The 21,368-nt window shown below is 56.7% G+C and overlaps 1 protein-coding gene across 4 annotated transcripts in view; it reads left to right on the top strand.

Moving 5' to 3' along the window:
- COL13A1 (collagen type XIII alpha 1 chain) overlaps positions 1-21,368 on the top strand; it is a 145,139-nt gene that overhangs the window by 4,935 nt on the left and 118,836 nt on the right. For all 4 annotated transcript variants that reach the window (XM_043596520.1, XM_043596521.1, XM_043596523.1 and 1 more), the window contains exon 2: positions 11,918-11,990. In XM_043596520.1, the coding sequence (XP_043452455.1) occupies positions 11,918-11,990 (73 nt within the window). The remainder of the gene's footprint in view (positions 1-11,917; positions 11,991-21,368) is intronic.

The following is a 21,368-nucleotide window of genomic DNA, read 5'->3' on the forward strand; positions in this document are numbered from 1 at the left end:
GTCTGAAAGACGGGGGGGTGGGGGGGGGGGCTCTTACCGAGGAAGTATGTGCCTCTGGGGGTGTGGCCTGTAGATCACAGCAGCCTGGGCCTCCGTAATCAGACAGACCCTAGATCCCCTCATGTGCAGCCAGCCTCCACTGCATCTGACTTTGCATATGTGGTCAGTGCCTGAGCAGTCTTGTGGGGAGTCAATGGAGGGAAGATCCTCAGAGCCCCTCAATCCCAGCCCCTTCTCTCTATAGATAAAAAACAGGTCTGAAGCCTCCACAGCCAGGGATCAGAAGAGCCAGAGGTAGGATCCCCCTCTCTGGAGAGCATCTGTCTTCCACACCACACCTTCCCCCTTCCAGACAATAGTTAATTGTCTGGTGAAGTGGTGGTAAAGACGTGGCATGCTCCACTCCCCATTCCCTGGCCTCAGCAGACATTGCTAATCGACTGCAGCACACTTTCCCCGTTGAGCCTACATACGGCCTTGGAATGCTTTTCAGTGCTGCCCCAGGAAGCTGCCACTAATTAGTGAGAGTCGGTGTTCGAGATAAAGAGCCATCTCATGATTCTAAGTTAAAAGAAAAATACAGAGCAATATTTATTACAGATAACACCAGGGAGAGGGGGTAACATTTTACAGCTTCTCCAAAGGCCTTACAGCGATCAGGTAGCTCCAGACCAAACTGAGGACCTCATTAAGTAGCAAACCCTCATAGGAAAATGGTGAGAGAGTCAAAGCGTCTGAAACACGATGCCGTCTGTCTTAAGCAAAGAGTCACAGTTTGACACCCTCAGAAAGATGCTTTTTTCCCTTACTCCTAATCATTTTCATCTTGCCCCAGTGCCTTCTGGAAAGCCTTCCCCAAACCACTCCAACCCAAAACGGGCTCTCTCTCTGCTCTGACTTCCTGCAGAACTTGCTGGCCATGCCAAACATCTAGCTGGGAGAAGGAAAGTAGAGACATGGCAGGGGCTGACTTCTCTTGTCCCAGACCCACGGCAGCCATTCCTAACCTCTCAACACATGCCCAGGGAGCCTAGACCAGCCTCAGAATCCTTCTCAACACAGCCGCCCAGACTGCCCCTCCCTGGGTCTTAGCATCAACGTGCAACGTAATCCCTATTTGCCTTCTGTGGCTCTGCCTCCAGCACATTGTGCAGTGTGTTCTCCTCTCTGTTGCCTTTAAATATCTTGTCTCACGTTTGATCTCGCACAATCCAGCAGCAGGGATGAGAGCTCACTGGTCTCCAGGTCCCTTATGGAGCCCAGGGACTGCATAATGTAGGCAGCCCTCAGCAATTAGTTGCCGATTTCAGGTCCCTCTGTTACAGGTTACTCCCTTTCCCCCATCCCAACCCAAGACGCAGCTGTATGCTCAGCATTTGCTCAGGGGCGTGCCCTGGAAATGGTGTTTCAGAGCAACCAGCCGAAGGGGAAATGATGAACCCCTCAATCCGAGCTGCATCCCTAGTGCGCTGGCCAGGAGAGTGGGGATGGTTCAGGGTGATGTGTTCCCGCCTGGACAGAGCGGCTGGAAGCGTCCATCCATTCCCGTCCACGACCCCCAGTGGCCAGCAGCTTCCTCTCCACCCGCCCAGGCGCCTGGCACATTTTTGGTTGGCGCAAAACAGTAAGGTGGGTAAGCCCACAGCATGTGACGTCACATGGACCTCTGCCGCTGGCTACTTGTGTGACCTGAGCCTCAGCGTCCTGGTCGGAGCAATGGAGATGATGACGACCTCCTCACGGGTTGTTGCCGGATTAGATGAAATCTTTCAATTAATAGCAGCTGTAATCCTCACCACCTCCCTCATCTTTGAGTCATAGCTAATATTTATTGACCACTGTTCCAAGATTTCTACCACCTCTTACTTCGTTTACTTCTCAAAATAATCCTCTGAAGTGGTTATATTTTTATATATATTTCATTTGACGTTCCTTCAGGAGAGAAAAATGGAGGCCCAGAGAAGTTCAGTGGCTTTCCCAAGGTCACACAGTGAGTCGCGGAGGCAGGCCTTGAACCCAAGCATTCTGGCCCCAGAGTTAGCCCTCTAAGGCCGCTAGTGGTACACCATCTGTAGAAAGTACCATACCCTACTAAGCCAGCTGAGACAGGTCGTGGAGACCAGGGGCTAGGGACCTGTTCACTTTGGTTCAGCTTCCGCAGCAGTGGCGCTGATTGAACTGACTTGGCATCAGGCCTACGTGACCATCTTTGCTGTAAAATGCCCCAGAGGATGTCATTTGTGACATCAGGCCTTGGTGATGAACACCGTTAGGAAAATCACTGTCCAGAACTTTCCAGGAGGGATGGATCAGGTCTTGTCTCTTGGACACTGAACCGCCCTCTAGAAAGCTTAGCACCCAACCTGGGGTTCACCCTGTGACACGGGCTAGTCCTTCGGGCAGAAGTTTCTGCCTAAGCCCCAACCCCAGTTCCCGTGTATCACCCTGTCTTCGCCTTTCTTGCTGCCCCTTACCTCCAGCTGCCTTGCGGAATAATACGTGTCTGTCTGTCCACGCAGCCAGCTGAATGTCTCCTTTTGAAGCAAGGCCGGGGGAGAAGCGCTTTAACAACTGAACTCTTTAGAGTTAGTCTCCCCTCCTGCGTGTCCTCAAAGACCTGCCCTGGCTGCAGAGCATCAGCTGGGAGCCGTAAAACCCACCGAGGCCGACCCCCTTCCTGGAACCCCGATGCAGTCCCTGTGGGTAGGGTCTTACGGTGGGGTATTTAGCAAGTCCCATGGCTGGCAGCCCCTGAGACGGAGAGAGACAGCATTTACCCGTGCCACTACACCCAGGCCCCTCACCTGGGTCCCGAGCAGTGCCGAGAGGCTGGCGCCGGCAGTCATGAGGGTCACGGTGCTGGGATCTGGGGAGGGCCTGGGAAGGCTGGGGCGGACCGGGGTCCCCGGCTCTCCCGGGCGGTGTCCATGATGCCAGCAGACCCCAGCCGCAGCTCCACACTGACGCCCCCCCCAACATCCACATGCCGAATGCCCCCTGCCCTGGGTGGGGGCCTCCCTGCAGAAAATTCTTTACGGCCGAAAAGGGCAGAGACGCAGCTGCCGGCAGCAGGGGCTCCTCTGGTCCTTCAAAGAGCAGGGGCGAGCCGCGCACAGAGGGGAGGAACTTCCTGCCCGAGAGGCTGGGCACGGCTTTCCAGGGAGACACAGGGGCTCCCCGTCTCCTAGCCTGGAGTCTATTGTAGGTTTTCCCGAAGCCCTGCGTGGCTAGAGTCCACGCGGCCTGGGCCCCTCCTGCCTCTTCAGCCTCCTTGCCTCTCCCCGCCACCCATGCCCACCCCCGCCTCGGGCTTCCTTAATGCCCGCGGTCCAGTCTCAGCCTTTCCTTTACTCGGCTATTTCCCTGTCCATCCGGCCCTCCTGCCAGCAGGCTCCTGCCTTTATGTTCTTTCAGTTACAGCGGGGAGGCCTTGCCGCCCACAAGGGACACATCTTCCCCAGGAAGGCTGTGACAGGGCCTGCCATCCCGCCGTCCAAGGGACTTTACCCCTGCAGTTGCCTGTCATGCTGCAGTGCCTCTCGAGCCCCTGTTGTCAGGTGTTCTCTAGCGGGTCACGCTCTGCCAAGGCGGCCTGTAGGGCAGGACGGGAAGGGTGACCTCAGGAGACAAGGATGCAGAAAGGGGACTGGTTAAAGGGGCATTACCTGGGGCTCTTCCAGGAATAGCCTTAGTCCCAGTGAGCTGGCATTTGTGGTTTCCTGAGGGTAGGGGGAGACTCGGTGATATGGGAGGTCAGAGGATGGTCCTGCTACCTCCAGCCTCTCCCCTACTCCATAGAATCAGAGTGTTGGAAGGGAGTGTTGGAAGGAAGGGGGGGGGAATCCCCCCCCGCCCCCGCCCCGATATCCCTGGTTCTAAGGCTTACATACCCACAGTGACAGGGAGCTCACTACCACATGCAGCTCACTGTTCTGGCTGTAATGTGTGTGTTCGTCTTGTCAGAGCACCATGCCCGTCTCTACACCTGCCATCCCACCCCTCCAGCGTGTCCTGAAAGCACCTCAAACTCCACATGTCTAAACTGAGTAGGAGCCCGCCCCTCCCCACAACCCCTTCATCTGTGGATGCACTGGCCTCCAGCTGCACCTCCTCCCAGACCCCGCCGCTTGCACCATCTCGGCCTCCTGCAGACTGTCCTCTTTTCTCTACGACTGCCTGCCCGTCCCCACCCAGGCTACCCGAGGCTCTTCTGGGCTGTGACAAGAGCCTCCTAGCTCACCTGCTCCTGTTCCACTCTGCCCTGTCCCACTCAGCACCCACACAGCAGCTGGAGTGATCTTTCAGGGGCGCCTGGGTGGCTCAGTCGGTTGAGCGTCCGACTTCGGCTCAGGTCACGATCTCACAGTTTGTGGGTTCGAGCCCCGCGTCGGGCTCTGTGCTGACAGCTCGGAGCCCAGAACCTGCTTCCAATTCTGTGTCTCCCTCTCTCTCTCTCTCTCTCTCTGCCCCTCTCCCATTCACACTCTGTCTCTTTCTCTCAAAAATAAATAAACGTTAAAGAAAAAAAAAAGGAAGCTCTAAATACAGTCACCACAGTCCCCTAATTACACTCTTTGGTAACTTCCTATTGCCATCAGGCCAGAGACTACATCTCTTAATGTGGTTCATGGGGCCTGAAGAGCATGGCCCTCGCCACCCTCTCTTGCCTCAGGGCTCCGCCTTCCCTCACTTTCAAAGTCCAGCCACACGGTCATACACTGCCACCACTAGGAGCACAGACTCTGGAGCCAGATTGCTGGGTTCAAGTCCAGCTCTGCTAGTGACTGGCTGTGTGACACTGGGCGAGTCGCTTAACCTCTCCGTGCTTTGGGTTGTACCTCTAAGAACTGGGAGGGTGAGGGTGATAAGAGCGTCTCCCTCTCATTAAGTGTTGCTTTTAGAATTTAAAAAGTTAAACAAGTGCTTTGAGCAGTGCCTGGCCCTCCAGTCAAAAAGTATTGCAATCTCCGGGAAAGAGCCCACCCCCCTCCCCCCCGCCCCCATCACAGCTGTGCAGTGGAGGCACATGGGCTCCGAACCAGGCTTCCCGGTTCGAATCCGGCCTTGCCCGTCTTGGCTGCCCGTCGCCGTGCAAGCGACGTGCCGTTCCTCATGAGTGGGGTGCTGAGAGTGCTGAATGAATTCATCTGTGCAGGACACCCCCCCCCCCCCGCCCGCCCCGGTTCGTAAGAAGCACATGATGGTGTCAGGTCTCAGCCGTTTTCCCTGCACCTCGGGGTCATCCTCGGGTCTCTGCCCTGCCGTCACTTCCCCAGCCTGTAGAGCCTCACCCCTACTCGCCAGAGCTCGATGACTGTGGCTGCTTCTTGTTGACGTGTGTGGTTCGTGGTGCCTCTGCCTGGACAGTAAGCTCCACGGGGCAGCCTCTGTGTCTGCTTTGCTCCGACATGTCCTGGCATTTCCTGTGGCTCTGCATGCACAGGTCCTCAGTACCCATTTGCTAGAAGGAGGGAAGGAGGGTAGAGGCTCCTGGCTTCCACTCCAGCCCTCTCAGCCCAGCCCCTCCCTGCTCTGTGTAGGGGACCCCTGCTTCATCCTGCACCGGGCCCTGAAACTACCCCAGGCCCCTGGAACCTTTAGTCCTAGGCTCGTGACAGCCTGGCCCCCGCCCACATCTGCATAGTTCCAAGGGCCCCCACTCCCTAACTCCCTGAGGCAGCAGCAGGGCCGAAGGTTAGCTGAAAGGAAGGACTTTCTTATATGAAGCCTGGAAAACTCACCCCAGGGCATTCACCTCCTTTCCCTCAACTCTTTCTGATCTGCAGAGCCTAGAGCGACACCCCTGTGCGGTTCTGGTGAAACAGGGGGGCAGAGGCAGCCCGTGGCATCCGGCGGCCCCTCGGGGCCCTGTTTCACGGCCCTGGGAGTCTGTGATCAGGTGCCAAGTGCGTTGCACAAAGAGGACTGTGGAGGGAGGAGAAGACAGTTCCCTGGGCACACCCCATGGCACCCCCTCTCGGCCCCCGGAGCAAGTCCAGTTTGGGCGGGTGTGGCTTGAGTGTCTCAATTTCCTCCGTCTTGATTTCCCCGTGCTGATTTTCCTGCGCTCCACCATGGGCCTGTCCCCTTAACAAAGCCCGTCTACGGGGCCAGCACCCCCCCCCCCCCCGCCAGCCATCCCTGGGATTAGGCCCACGCACTGGCTCTGTGCCGCCTCCGTCCTGCCTCTGTGTCTTTGCTCCTCACCAGAACGCCCCCCTCCCCCATCTCCATCTTTCCAAATTCTGCCGAAGCCCACGTCCCCCTGCGCCGCAGGGAAGGGCAGACCTCCAAGCGATTAATCCAGTTCAAGTGTGGACCCGAGACACCAGACCAGGCCCTGCCCTCCAAGAACTGGCTTGATCTCCAACAGGACGCCATCCCAGTGGCCGTGTGGCACGGGGTGATGAAAGGGGCTCTGGCAGATGGGATGGCACACCGCTGTGGGGCAGGCATTGTAATCAGACGCTGGTGCTGGGACTGGAGCTCTGCTCAGTGTGGTCATGTCAATGGGCAACTCACGGTCGAAAGGCAGGGCTGCAGGCAGGACCCTCTTTATGGTTTCCAAGGCGTTTTCCACAGCAACACCGGGAGGTTGGTGGGGGAGGGGGGGCAATAGCCCCATTTTACAGATTCCCTGTGGGAGGGGAGGTGCCAGGATCAAGGTCACAGCCGTGGAGTGCGGAGCTCACCTGCTCTGGGCTCCGCCCCCCACCACCACCACTTGGACACACCCACGTATTACAGAGGCTCAGGTGGAGCCTGAGCCCTTTAAGAGTCCTGGAGCTAAGCACAGGGAGGGACTGGCCCCTAAACCCAAGGCCAGGCCTCACCGCCTTCTCTGGGGGGAGTGAGTAGCCGCCTGGCATTTTCCCTTTGATACTGATACAGGCATTTTAATAGCTGCAAAGATCAGGCAGTCATGTTTCGGCTCTGGCCATGTGGGGCATTCCAGGAGGCCCTGGCCGCCAGCAGGGGTGGAGCAGGAGGGCTGCTCCATCCAGGGTGACTGGGGGTCCACGCTGGAGTCTTGGCAGGTTCTCCACCCACCCCCGAGCCTCCTCTTGGACATTTCTCACCAGGGGTCTCAAGCTCGGATGCCTAAGCGGGGCCAGGCTGGTGGCCTAAGTAAGCGAAGCCGGCCAGGGAGAGGTACTGTGATGACCTGGGCGGCACATGCTCACATAAAAGGGACAGCCATCTCTCAGCACCACCCAGTCGTCGCCATGGCCCAGTGCTGCCAGATGCCCCATTGGATAAGAGAGATCGGAAGTCCACACCTCGATGTGAGATCTCCTGATTTATGAACAACCGCTGTTTATTGAGCACCTACCAGGTGCCGGGCCTTGTTCTAGGCACGGGCGATATGACGCTCCCGGTTCTTTACATCTGGACACTCTTTTTGTTTTCTGATCTCATCTCATTTTATCCTTCTACCTGGCCTGTGTAGTCCCGGGGATAACTAATGTCATCCCCGTTTTAGACATGAGGAAACTGAGGCCCCGAGGGGCTATATCTTTTGCTTAATACACAGTGGGAGAGCCGAAAACAGACCATGTCCTTGTGGAACTTACCTTCCTGTGATCAGCGTAGACAGGAAGCAAGATAAATGAGCCAACAACGCAACAAAATCCAAAGGAGAAAAGTCAAACAGGGAGGAGGGATAGGAAGTATGTCGCAAGAGGGCACTGGGGGCAGAGAAGACCTCTCTGAGAGTGAGACGGTGGTTAGCTAGGAAATGAACATCCCAAGCAGACAGGCCAACAAGTTCAAAGGCCCTGGGGTAGGAGAAAGCCTGGCATGAGCAGGAGCATCAAGGAGGCCTGTATGGCCCCCTGGCGGCCCTGTTGAGAATGCTCTGTGGGGCAAGGCTAAAGGCAGGGAGTTATCACGAGGTTATCACGAGGGGGTCGCCAGGAGGTTATCACAGTGACTGGGACAGAGATGATGAAGCTTGAACTGGGTGTAGTGCCGAGGTGGTGGAAAGGGGTCAGATCCTGGATGTGTCCAGAAAGTGGAGAACAGGAGTAGCTGGCCAAATGGGCGTGGAGTGAGAGCGAAGGAAGCATCACTGATGACCTCCAGGGTCTGGCGACACGAAGTCACCTTTCTCTGAGACGAGGAAGACAGCGGAGGGGCAGGCCCAGGGGAGTGGGGACGAAATATGAAGGGCCCGGTTTTGCCAAGCTAATTTTGAGATCCTATCAATGGAGATGTTAAGTCGGGAGCTGGATACGTGCGTCTGGTTCTGGAGGAAGATCCGAGCAGGAGGGGCAGTGAGGGCGGCATCGTCACGTACAGAGGAGACGTGACGCAGGGCGAGGGCCCTCAGGAGCCAGAGCAGAGAGAAAAGAGGTGAGCCAGGGCCCTGCGGCCTCCAAATAGATAAGAAGGAACCAACAGAGGAGACAGAAGGAGCACGGACTGGCAGGAGGGAAACTGGGAGGGTGGCGTCCTGGCAGCCAGGTGGAGAGGGTGTGTCAGGAAGAAGGAGGGGCGAGCGAACACTGTCACAGGCTGAGATGAGAAGGACTGTCCCCTGGGCTTAGCAACATGGGGGTCACTGACGACCTGGGGGACAGCGCTTGGTGGAGGGAGGGTCAGAGCCTTGCAGGGGTGCTCCAGGAGTTTGCCTGGGAAAGAGCGTGGTCAAGAGAGGATTTTTCTTTTCCTTTCTCCTCATGGTGGGAGGAACAGCAGCGTGTCTGCCTAATGATTACATCAGGGAGTGGCAGGCGACAGCTACGTCCCGGCCGCAGCCTGTTTTCGTAAATGTGTCTTTACCGGAACACAGCTTTGCGTTTCGTGTTTTCTGTGGCTGCTTCTCGCCTCCAGCAGCACAGCTGAGTGGTTGTGTCGTCGTGCAGTTCGCACAGCCTGAACTATTCCGTAGCTGGCCCTTTATAGCAAAGGCCGAGCCTGATGAGAGCCCCGGATGGAGCCTAGAGCAGGGAATTCCTGATGTGGGTGGGCGGGGAAAGCCTGGTGTGCATGCAGGTGCAAGGTTGGCCTCACGTGGGAGAAGCAGAGAGAAGGGGCAGGTGCCGTCGCAGGCGCATGTGGGCGGGTGTGCACGGTGGCGGGAGCCGCTGGCAGGCCTCTTCTGGCTGCTTCTGTTTTCTCAGGGTCATCAGTTGACAGGGACGTTGGGGGAAGGGCGCTGGGGTTGGGAAGGAAGGAGGCGGGAGAAGGAGGGGCTGGGAGCTGAAGGATCCAGGGAAGCACCGAGCACCTGCTGGGCTCTCATCCGGGATAACGGTAGCGAATTAGAGCAAGGCCACAGCATCCAACTGTAAGCAGCAAGTTTCCTGGCTGTCAAGAGGGCATGGAAATGTCAGGGGCCTGTGTCACTATAAATTCAGCCTTTGCCAGTGCCCTGCCCTGTGCCCTCCCACCGCGCTCAGCCCTCCAGCCATGCTGCCCCGACCCCCTCTAGCACCCTTAATCCTCTGCGCCGTCTGTCTCAGGGCCTTTGCTTCTGCTTCCTTCTGTCTGGAACACACCCCCTCCACGTCTGCGCATGACTCATTTCCTTGCTCGCGCCAGGTCAGTGCTGAACGTCCCCTCCACAGAGACCCCTTCTCTGACCCCCGAGTTTCCAATACCTCCTGCCATCACTGTTCGCTTTACCCTACTTTATTTTTCTCTGCCACACTTACCACTGAATTGGTTGCTTGTTTGTTTCTCTGTCTCCCCCACCAGAAGGTGAGCCCCGCGAAGGCAGGGGCCCCGTCCACCCCTTGCGTTGCATTCTCTAGCTCCAGGACCCAACCTCTGCTTGGCGTGTCGCTGGGGTTGAGTGAGCGCAACCCTGTGCAAACCCAGCTGGCCTTGGCTTGTCACTCACCGGCTGGCCCTGCCTGTTAGCGGACGTAAGTCACATGCCTACTGTGTGCCGGGCACAGCCACAAATAAGCCCCTTGAAGAGCCCACAGGTTATTGGTGGGAAGGTTGCAGGTGGATGCACGTGGTCCCCCAGCGAGGAGTGGATTCGTGAGCTGGGCTCAGAGCTGGGCCCTTCACTAGACTTTGTGCTGGGGGGTCATTTGTTTGCCTGGTAGGGATCCACCCGCAGCCTGACCTCAACATCTGTCTATCTAATATGTGTGTGTCAGCCGCCCTTTGTGAGCGAGGGCCTCCCCTTTGGAACATTCTTCCCTTCCCCTCCCTCCTGTCTATGTTGACCTTCAGCCCCCTTCTGCCTTCAGAGCCTCTGCCCAGCAACGCCCCCCCCCAACCCCCACCGCCTGGTCTGCTGTACTCTCTCGCGCGGGGGCGTCGTGCACCTCTCTCCAGCAGGATGGAGTGGACTTTGGGTCAAAAGATCCGAGGTCTCATCCCAGACCCACCGCGGACACAGCTGTGTGACTCCACCAGGTCACTCAGCCTCTCTGAGCCTCCGTTTCCTGACGTAGAACATGAGATCACTATTAAATCTCCCTTAGAGTTAGACTGTGAGAAATAGAGGTGATTCTCCGGGCAAAATCGGCCAGCTTAGTGGTAGTTCCCCCGGGTGGGGTGGGGGGGCTCCGCAGACATTACACATCCTCATGAAGCTTTCCTGACCTTCCGTCTCCACCCTCCAAACAGCTGACACCAAATCCTATGACTTTCTTTACCTCTCCCGGGGCCCAGCCTGAGCGGCGGAACCACACAGCACTGAGGAGGCAGACGATGGAGAAATGTGCATTGGGGGCTGGGCCGCTGGCCTCCCACCTGCTTCGCATGCAGGGACCTCAGTATACTGGTCAGAGTCAGCGCCTGCGAGCCACGGTGGCTGTGGCTGTGGCTGTGGCTGTGGCTGTGGCAGCTTTACATGTGAAATCAGTCACTTCAAACTACTGGAAACAAAGTCAATGAAAAAAAAACCATCACTGGAGGAACCGAATAAAACACATCTAGAGGCTAACTTGGCCCCGGGGCTACCAGGTTCTAACTGCCCAACTAGCATCCGAGCCCGGTGCCTGCCATACTCCACCTCTGACCTTGGCCGTGTTAGTCTCCCCGCCCTGTGCGTGGGGTTCCTCACCTGTAACCTGGGAGTGTGACAAGAGCCAACGCATCGTGTGTGCCTCCTGGCAGGGGCGGGGGGCGGGGGGCGGGCAGGCTCCGCTCCTTCTCTGCATCGACCATTCAATCCTCCCATTAACCCAGCGAGGCTTAATCCTGCTCAGGGTCGGAGGACTGCGTAGGAACGCGGGTAGCCTCGCCCCGGAAGCGGCCCTTGTAGCCTCTGTGCCAGTGTGGCCCACGCTGTGTGGCTGGGGGACCGAGGCGCTCGGCGCACTGCCCTTTGAAAAGTTGGGATGCTGGTGCTTACAGCCGTGTCCCTGTCCATCGCCACCACGGAAATGGCAGCTGCGAGGGCAGGAGACGCCTCGGTCTTCTTGCTGCCACTTCCTTGGGGCCCTTCCTGATTGGCTCGGTGCTTTGCAAAGGAAGAGTTTCCATGGGGGGGACAAGGTGGTCTGCTCAACCCCTCTCCCCCACCGCTGCCCAGGCCCGCCTGTGCCTGGCTGTGAGGGACCCCAGAACAGAAGTCACTGTCCCTGACGCCAGGATCAATCAGGAGCCCAGACCTAGACAGGAAACAATTAGCAGAGAGCCGAGAAAAGTGGGTCATTGTGCCCGTGATTGTGGAGTGCAGGGAGGCCACAACTGGTTTATAGGGCCTTGGGGTTGGGGTTAATTTCTTTAAGAGCACTCAGAAGACATCAGACACTGAGATTCCCTAGATAGGACCTTCTCCATCTGCTTCTTATTACGCAGACGCCTGTGGCCAGTCTTTGATCCAGGAACAGTCCTCCCGCCGGGCCCCAGGTGGCCCTTTCTCCCCCTCCATCCCCACCAGCCTGCAGACCCTTCCCAGGGCTTGGCCTTCCAATCCGTGATCCCTCTTCTCCGTCTCCTTTCGCAGAAATGGAAGCTCCACTCTCGGAGGCGCCGGGAGGCCCCCCCGAAGACGTCTGCAGGGTGTCACTGCCCACCAGGTAAGGAGCCCTGCGAATAGGTGACCGGGAGGGGGACCGGAACCGGAGGCCCCCTTAGTGGGCGTGATCTCACCACGCCTGCTCGCGGCATCACTGTTGATGTGAAAGATGGGAATGACGGGATCTGAAATGCTTACCTCCCCTCGGCTGGTCAGCTGGCCCGCCCACCTGCCGTTTGTCATTCAGTTGTTCGCGTATTCGTTCATCTGTAAACCCTTCTGAGGGAGGAGGGGGAGCCCGCCAGGGGGTGAAATCACGTATGACGATGGGCATGGCTGCGTTCAGAAAATTACGAAGTGTTATGCAGAGTTGAAGAAAACACAAGCCCAGGGGGGCAGGGACCTGGCTCGTCAAGTTCACCGTTGTGCCCCCAACTCCCGACACACAGTAGGTGTACAAAATTGTTACACAAATGAATGAATGAGTCCATCCTTGTAAAACTTGCCTGCCCTAGCCGGATGGCTCAGGGCGCTGTGCGTTTGCTGGACGGCATCTAGGCGACACGCGTCAATGCATACTCACACACGGACTCGAGGCTGCAAGGTGGTGGTGGGCGGGGGGGGGGGGGGGGTAATCTGGACTCTGATCCCGCTTTTGCCGTCGACCGGCCCTATCTGCTCAGATCACTAGTGAGGACTCCTGCTCGAGTGCTCTTCCTGTGCTCCTCACCCGGGGTTCCCACTCCGTGCTGGGCTCCCTACTGCGTGGTGAGTTCAATGGCACAGTCCACCGTTAATGATAGTGACCAGTTACAGCTCACGAGGGCTCTTCTAGGTGAGTAGTCATTAGGATTCAGCTATGAGAATGACAGATGGACAAGTGTCACTGCTCCGTGAGTAACTGGGATGGGCTATCCTTTTTTTTGTGGGGCAGGAAGGAAGCTCCAGAAAGAGAAAATGAGGAGCGGGGACACCCTCGAGTAATCACAGAGGGGCTTGCCCTGCTCAGGGCCTCTGTCAGCCCCAAGTAGGCTCCTTTCCACCCTCTGCGGGCATGTGACAATGGCAGGACCCCCACAGGGCACAGGCGCCCAGGGGTCCCGGTAGTCCTCACCCAGGGTCCCCAGGCCAGGGCAAGGAGGCCAACAGGTGGTGGGCGTGTGGGAAATGGGGAGCCCACATTGTCAGAGGAATGAGGGAAGCTGGGGCGGAGTCACTGTTGAGGGCGCGACCACGGGAAACGGTGGGGCCACGACGGGATTCAGCTGGCCCGTCGGGAGAGGGTCGTCCGGGTTAATTAAAAGGGTGTCCAGAGTCCTGGGAAGCTCTCTCCCTCCCACAGGGCCCAGGACGTTGAGTGCTGGCATCTGGGAAACTTGTTGGCAAAAGAATGCCAAGATTAATGAGCTGGGATGAAGGTGAGGGAAGGGTGGCAGGGCCTGGGCGGAGCACCCGTAAGCGTCGGGCCCTCTAGGGCAGCCCATGCTTCAGCTAAGCCTGCCTGTTGTCCCCATAGCTCTCCGTCAACTGCCACCGCCTTCTGCTCCAAGTCTAGAATGCGGCTGAAGGGCAGGACACTTGGAGCCACAGACAATAGAGGTTTGGGGTCCCGCTCTGCCATTTATCAGCTGTGTGACTTTGAGAGAATTACTGAACCTCTGTGTCTCAGTTGCCTGGTGTGACAAATGGGGTTAGTAGCCACCTTGCAGCTGTATGGTGGAGACTCTGTGAGACAGTCATGCAAAGTACTTAGCGCTTTTCCTGATTCTTAGAAAGTACTGTTCTTGTCAGTGCCTCAATTTCTCTTGTACTTGAAGATGCACAGAAGTCCTGTCAAGCGCCGTGCCCTGGTGCTGGGGGCCGCGTGGGCTGCACATTTATGGTGAGGCGGAGGCTTCTCCCTCTCCTTCCTGATTGGGCTTCACGTGTCCCGCCTGCCCTCCAAGTGGGGACAGGCGTCAATTTTGCACTTGGGAGAGTCTGGCTCAGGCAGTCCTGGGAGGCTCGGGGCTGGGGAGGGATGTGGCAGGAAGGAGGAAAGGTTCCAATCTCTCCTCACTTCTGCTTTCCGAGGAAAGGTTCTTCACCTCTCCTCACTTCTGGGAGTCTGTGTGTGACCCAGGGGTCTTGGACTGGGAGGAGGGAGCGGTAAAGCAAGGGCGGAGCGCTCAGAGGTGGTGGGAAGGAGGGACACAGTGCGGAGGGGTGGGGAGGGGCCACCAGCAGGGACCCGGCAGGCAGGAGATGGGAGGAGAGAGCAAAGGCTCCTGGGAGGGGTGTTTAGGGTGTTGGAGAATCACCCGGAGGGCAGTTTGGCCCAAATTATAGATCAGAGACAGGTGGGTAACATCAGGAGAATTTAATAAGAGGACCCCAAATTGAGGCAAAAATCAGGAGACTAAGATGCTCTCCCAGCAGGAAAGGACTGGAAGGGCCACGTGGAAGCATCTCAGACAACGGAACCGCGGAGTAAAATGCATCTGCTGAGATGGGCTGGGTCCTCTCGGGTGGGTCTCTGCACCTTCTCCTTCCGTCCAGCCCGAGGGTTCTCGCCCCATGGTGAAGTTACCCCCTCCACGCTGGAGGCTGCAGGCCACACGGCTGCCCAGCTGTTGCCAGTAACAGCGCTCGCTGCCACTGCCCCTAACCCAGTACCTGCTACGTGCCAGGAACAGTACCGAACACTTCATACTGATGGATGGCCGCTCCCAGAACACTCCAAACAGGCAGCGTGGATTTCTGGTGTCCAGACTCATGAGTAGAACACCACTCTCGTTCTTGAACCTAAATGATGCCTCTCAGATTATTTCCGTAGGGTCAGAGTTTATAAAACCACTTTGTGAACCACTTTGAGGTTCCTGATATTTGCAGGACTTATACCGCTGGAAAGTGCTGCCCACAAAGTCAAAGCGTCATCATTTCTGTCCCGCTGGCATCTAAGAACGTGCCCGTACAGAGATGCTCAACGCATCTTCAGTAAGTGAGCATCAGGGATCATTCCTGAGAGGTTGGATTCTTTCCTGTGTTCTTCATCTGCCCTCTGGCTGGTTTCTGACACCTTCCCGCCTTCATACACCACACACCCCACCCCACCCCACCCTGAGAGTGTCCTGAGTCTTGCCTGATGCTGAAGTCACCGCTGTTGGTACAGAACACATAAACACACGCTCTTTCTGCCTCCTGTGGCCGCTGGGATCCGAGCCTGGAATCTTGAGCCCATGCCTGCCCCCAGTCTGCCTCTGTGGCTGGCTGCGCTAAGGCGGAGCCCTGGGTGTGTCCTTCCTAGTGGCAGCCTTGGGCCCCTGGATGGCCTCCAGAGGGCTCAGGACACATAATCATGGGCAGAAAACCCACCTCCTTCCCTTCCTACTCTGACCTCGCCAGCATCCTCCCAGGATCCTCCCTGTCCCAAAATAGCCACGTACTGGCTGAGATCTGACCGCTCCTGGGCCACATGCGTTGTTTTCCAGGGCCGTGATGGGCCCGCAGGCCTGGGCCAGGGTGCTGAAGGTTGGGCCTCACTAGGACAGTCACAGCCACCAGAAGTTCAGAGGAGTAAGCGTGAGCTGTTTGCAAAGGATATGACCTGGTGGGACAGGGGAAGGGCTTTGGGAACCAATGCACACACTGTGGGACTTCCCAGGCCACTTGAGGAAGCATACAAAGATTAGGGAAACTCCCACTCCTTGTTCTTCGCAACAAATGAAGAGCAGGACAATATGGGCTCCAGCCATCAAGGAAGCAGCTCCTTCAGGCCCGCCACGCTGGGGCTGGGTGGGGTTGGCACGGTGAGGGATTTCACACGGAAGGAGCCTCGTCAGCTGAGCCGCTGGTGCAGACGGCTGTGGGGCCTCGCCTCTGAGGTGGAAGTGTAGGTCAGAGTCACGATTTGGCCACCAGGCCAAGAGGTTTAGACTGCCAAAGCATGGATGACGGGTGGGATGGTGAGATCTTTGCATTAGCACCTTAACCAGCCCTGGTACAGGCAGGAGAGAAGTTGCCTTCGGCCTGGCTCATGGGAGAGCCCATGGCCATCCACTGGTTTACAGTGTGCTGATGAGAGGCATACGAAGTGCCAGGGCTCCCAGAGGAGCTCGGGACTCAAGGAAAAGTTCCCCGAACAGGTGGCACTGGAGGTTGGCGGGAGGGCATACAGTTAGGGTATAGATTGAGCTGCCCCCATAACAACAGAGCTCCAGATACAGGGGCCCTAACAAGGTAGAGGGGAGGCCCCTTCCTTAGCAGGCCAGAGGACTGTGGTTCAGGGCTGGGAAGGTGGCCTTGCCATCTTCTTCACGTGGCGTGAGGCTGACAATCGTTTTGTCCTCACCATCCCTGGCTAGTATGAGAGAAGAAGGAGGCTGGGGGAACATATACCCAAACCTTTAAGAGCAAAACTGGAAGGAAAAAGAAAATCCCGACATGCATCACTTCTGCTCGGATCCCAGTGGTCAGCTCTTAGTCACATGGTTACCGGGTCCAAGGGAGGCCAGGCAGAGTTTTTTTTTGTTTTTTTTGGCTGGGCAGCCATATGCCCAGATTCAAGTCTGTTGCCGTCAGACGTGGAAGAACAGATAATGGAGAGACAACCAGCAGTCGGCATAGAGGGCATTCCGGGCTGAGACACCGGCCTGGACAGAGGCTCTGAGAATAAGAAAAAGGCAGACTGTTGGGGAATGGCGAGCAGGTGAAGGAAGCTGGAGCACAGAAGCAGTGATCTGAAATCAGGGTGGGAAAAGATAGCAAAAGGCCAAGCTGAGGAGTTCCAGCTCTCTTCCTCCAAAGAGAGGGAGATGGTTTTCATCCCGAGGGTGATCGATTAGCAGTGGCTGCCTGGAGAGTGCAGAGTCAGATCCTGAGGCTACATGCAGGCTCAGCAGACTATGCGGTAATCGCTTAATGATGTCTGCTGTGGGTGCCGGCGTGGAGAGCAGTGAACACCTGCGGCCTGGCTTTGTTCCCCTTCAGGAGATGATGTGGTGTCAGAGAAGGTTTGGGAAGCAGGGATGTGACCTGATCCAACTTGTATGCTAGCAATGATGTGGAGGATGCTTAAGGGAGGAGAAGCCCCTTCCAGGAACGGAAGTCTGTGAGCCTATGCGCAGGGCTCCATTATCTCATGTGCTGCTATTATGTCCGAGTTGGAACTGCCTCTCTGGACTTGGTTATTTTCCATAGGTGGTGAGAGGAGCTGGTGTCCACATGTCCTGAACCTTGTCTAGCCTTGCCCCGTTTGCCCTGGTGGCAGATTCCCGATCCCCCCCCCCCGCCAACAGTCTCAGGACATTTTCATGGATGGGGACTATGGCCATAGCTTCCAGCCTGGAGAAAGCCCCCCTCACCTCTCTCGGACTGCCGCAGAGCAGACCCCTCCACGCACAAACAAACACACCGACTCAGCTAACCCAGAAAAGGGAGAATTTAGACCAAAGTGTCCCTGGGTGCCATTAATAAAGAAAAAGAGTGCAGAGCTGATGGATGTGTTAGGGGGAACATTTACACTAAAGAAATACCGTGGTCAGGTCCACTCTGCTTTATTTGCAAATAATTGGCGGGTTAATTCTGAGTCATTCCTGGCTATTCCTTAAAGCACATCCCTGAGGGCCAGCCTGATAAGAGATCCTCCTATTGGATTCCAACTCTCCCTATTTCTGCTTTTTTCTTCCCCCAGGCTTTTGTGCTGTGTCAGCTTCTTTCCTCCTCTCCCACCTCCACCTTCCCCTTCTGTCTTTGCAGTCCCGTCTCATGGCCCATCTGATCTCCCAAACACCCAGGCTCCAAGCCAGTGGCAACATCAATGCCTTCTTCTTCTTCATCCATGTACGCCATCATCGTTGGGTCCTATCAATTCTACTCGATGGCTCAAAAACCATCCATGGCTCCCTAGTGCTCCTACACACCCCACCCCAGTGACAAGGCCATTTGTCTCTCAAGCCTAGGCTCTGTGACCTGTCTCCCATTACGCTGTACTCCTTTTTCTTTCAGTAAAATGGACTTCTCACCTGCCCTGCCCATATCCTAGTGTCTCATGGGTTCACATCCACTCATGATGTTCTGATTGCTTTGCTCTCTGTTTCTACCTGACAAACTCTTAACCCCTCCGCCCCTGCCATAGCCTTGTCCCTTAGTTCTGCTGTCGATGCAAACATAACGCCCGGTGTGCGCTCCGTGTATAATCTAGGCAAAACCACCCACTGGGGCAAGTCATTTGTCCTCAGATGGGAGGTGGAAACAGACCAAGATGGATACACTCGTGAGGGTTTCTCTTTGGCTGCCATCACTAACCGTTTGATTTAGATTCTGCAGACGCTTGGCCGCAAAACTCGGCATGAGGCTCTTACACACTGAGAGGAGCCGTTGCGGGTTTCCAGGCGGGAGAACCTTCCCCACCTACGAACCACACTAGGTGGCCTCCGTGACTTCTCCACCTGGAGGCGTCACAGGCCGCCCATCCTCAGAGCGCACGCAGCCAAAGCCAGCCTCTTTCTCCCAGGCCTGGCCCTTGTCCAACATCCCTGGTCCTGGGAAATGGTGTCACCACCACACATGCCCAGCACCTGGGCTGCAACCTGGGAGTCAGCCCGGACACTGCCTTTTCCCTCCCATCCCACGCACCAGCAAGCCCCACCGATCCCACCCCGCCTCCCACCCTGCCGACTGCATCCAGCTCCTCCCCAGCGCTCCTGTTAGAACTGCCCCACCTCTCACCTTAGTCTCCGTAGAAGCCCCTAACCGGCCTCCTGGGATCCCTTCTTCATCCAGAAGCCTGAACGATCTTTGAAAAGCTACTGCATAACCCTCTTGAAAGCACTTCCTCCTTTCATTCGCCCTTAGGTGAAAGGTCCCAGTCCCTAATGTGGCCTGCTGTCCCCACAGGCCTCCCCTCCTGCCATTGTCCCTTTTGCATGCCCAGCAGGTTCCCTAGTGACACCTGTGTGCTGATGACATCGTTTAGAGCAGAGGCTGTGGGTAAAGGGAGCCAGGGTCAAACCAGACCAAAGAGGTCGAAGAGGTCGTGCTTTTGAAATCAGATGGCCAGTCAATAAAGCTCAGACCCTGGGCTCCAAATTCAGGCCTTTGTGGCCCCATTTCAGGCAACCATCTTGCCCCAGAGGAGGGCTGGCTGTTACCTTGCAGAGGTAGGGAAGTCCCCAACGCCGGGAGGGAAGGGCCAGGGAGGCAGCGTGGGAAGGGGACGGAGACCACGGCCGCCCCTGGAAATGCCTCTTGTCTCGCGGCCGTCCTCTCTGCACTTCAGAGCCAGCCGCCTGGGGAATTCTCTAAAGTTAATTTCTTCCCCGTTTCCTCCCCAAAGCACTTCCAGATCCCCAGCCCTCCTGGACAACGTTGATAATGTGTTTCTCCTAGATCGGCTCTGATAACGCCCGCTGGGTGGTCACTGGGATTTGTGGAGAAATAAAAATAAGGAAATGGAGAGTTCCGGAAAGGCAGTGTGCTGTGGCCAGAAGAGCCCTGGACTGGGAATCAGTCCCAGACCCTGAGGGACTCTGAGCGGGTCACGGTCCTCTCTCTGGGCCTCAGGTTCCTCACGTGTAAAGAGAGATAAGTGACTTGGAGGGATAATTTGGCAGCATCTGGTCAAGTGTTGCTGCCCCTTCTGGGATGTCCTTGAGAAACACTCACACGTGCATAAGAGAGGAAAGGGTGTTCACTGCGACACCAAGTGTATTATGGGAAAAAGGAAAAGAAAACCTAAATATTTGTCAGTAGCAGAGTGGAGACACATTGTGGGATATTAAACTGCGGTAGTTTCGCCAATGAAATATACGCAGTGAGCATGGATGAACTTGACCTCAGGCCAGGCAAATACCTTGGATGCATCGTATCCTATCGAGGGAAAAAAGCGAATTACAAGAGAATACTTACAGGGCACCTGGGTGGCTTAGTCGGTTGAGTGTCCCACTCTTGATTTCGGCTCAGGTCGTGACCCCAGGATCGTGGGATCGAGCCCCGTGTCGGGCTCTATGCTGAGCACCCGCTTGGGACTCTCTTTCCCTGTCTCTCTGCCCCTCCCCCACTTGTGTGCACATGAACTCACTCTCTTTCTTGCTCTCTCAAAAAAAGAGAGAGAATATTTACAATATAATTCATTTCTATGAAATTAAGAAACCTATAAAACAACATGACGCATTATTTTATCTCGATAGCTCTTTGAATGTCTGAAATATTTCCAGAGAAAACATTACTTAAGCGTTAAGGTTGCACAGAGGATGCTGTTGGATTAGAGGAAGCAGACGGAGCCCTTCGGGCTGGACTGTGTGATAATTGGCATTCTCCATCCACAAGGGTATGTCCCTGCTCGGGGCTTAGACCCCGTGTGGGGGGCCACGCCTCCCGGGACCCACGTCCGCGGGGCGAAACCCCCCACGACCGGACTCTAACACCTAGTCCCCCTGATGCTGCACCGCCCCCTTTCCCCTCCTCTGCCCTCTGTCACGTCTCCCGTGACTCTCCCAGCCGTGGCTGGTGGCCCTTCCTTCTGGCTGCCCCCACAGTTGTGCTCCAAACAGCTGTTTGGACCCCCGGTGAGGGGGCAGCGCTCAGCCCTGCGAGGTCCTTAGCTTTTCTGAGTTCTGCCACTGTAAAACTGAAGGTGCCCTTGCCCGCCTGCCCGGCCAGAGACGAATATTCCACGAAGTAAGTTGTGCGTCCGTTATACCTCGCCTTGTGTTGTTCAGGATCGGCTCTGGCGACCCTGACTCCCGCGTGACAGGAAGATGGGCCGGTCGGGGCTGTGCTGTCTGTAGGAAGCAGCGACTCTCCGGCGGCAGGAGCCGCGGTACCCAGCCACGTGAGGTTCTGGAAGAGGATGCCCCGTCTTGCCGCTGAATTCAGGGTGGGGGGGGGTGGAGGGGAAACGTGGCTCAGGCTGTGGAAGATGTCGACTCGCTCCTACCTCCCTCTCTGCCCTGTTGAAGACAAAGTCATTCCAACACCGAAAAATTCTGGATGCCTCTATCCACAGGACACCGTGCAATGCACTGCAAGAGACACAAGATGGGTGAGACACGGGCCAGCCCTCAGAGAGGCCACGGTGGCCGTTTCTGCGGGGCAGGAGCCCCCGGTGTGGAGCCCAGCGCTCCAGGCCTCGCTCTTTGGCATTGGAAGAGCCACTAACCTCTCTGAGTTTCCATGAGCTCATCTCTTACATATAAATAATGATCTCACAGGGTTACTGCTAAAGCACCCGGTCAACTGTGGAGTCCCACACCGTGAAACACATTTAGGGGGAAAGCAGCTAGGCTCGCCCGCCATGCAGTCACGTCGCGGGACGCAGGCTGTGTGCGTGCTGGGGGCTGTGAAGAGCCATGGGGGCGGCAGAGGGAGGGGCGGTCACAAGTGGGGTGACAGTCAGAGGACCTTACAACTGCGGTTTATGGAGGGACTCACCCTCCCTGCGCGCCACAGTGTCCAGCCG

This window comes from Prionailurus bengalensis, chromosome D2, assembly GCF_016509475.1.
Source record: "Prionailurus bengalensis isolate Pbe53 chromosome D2, Fcat_Pben_1.1_paternal_pri, whole genome shotgun sequence".
NCBI classification, from domain to species: domain Eukaryota; kingdom Metazoa; phylum Chordata; class Mammalia; order Carnivora; family Felidae; genus Prionailurus; species Prionailurus bengalensis.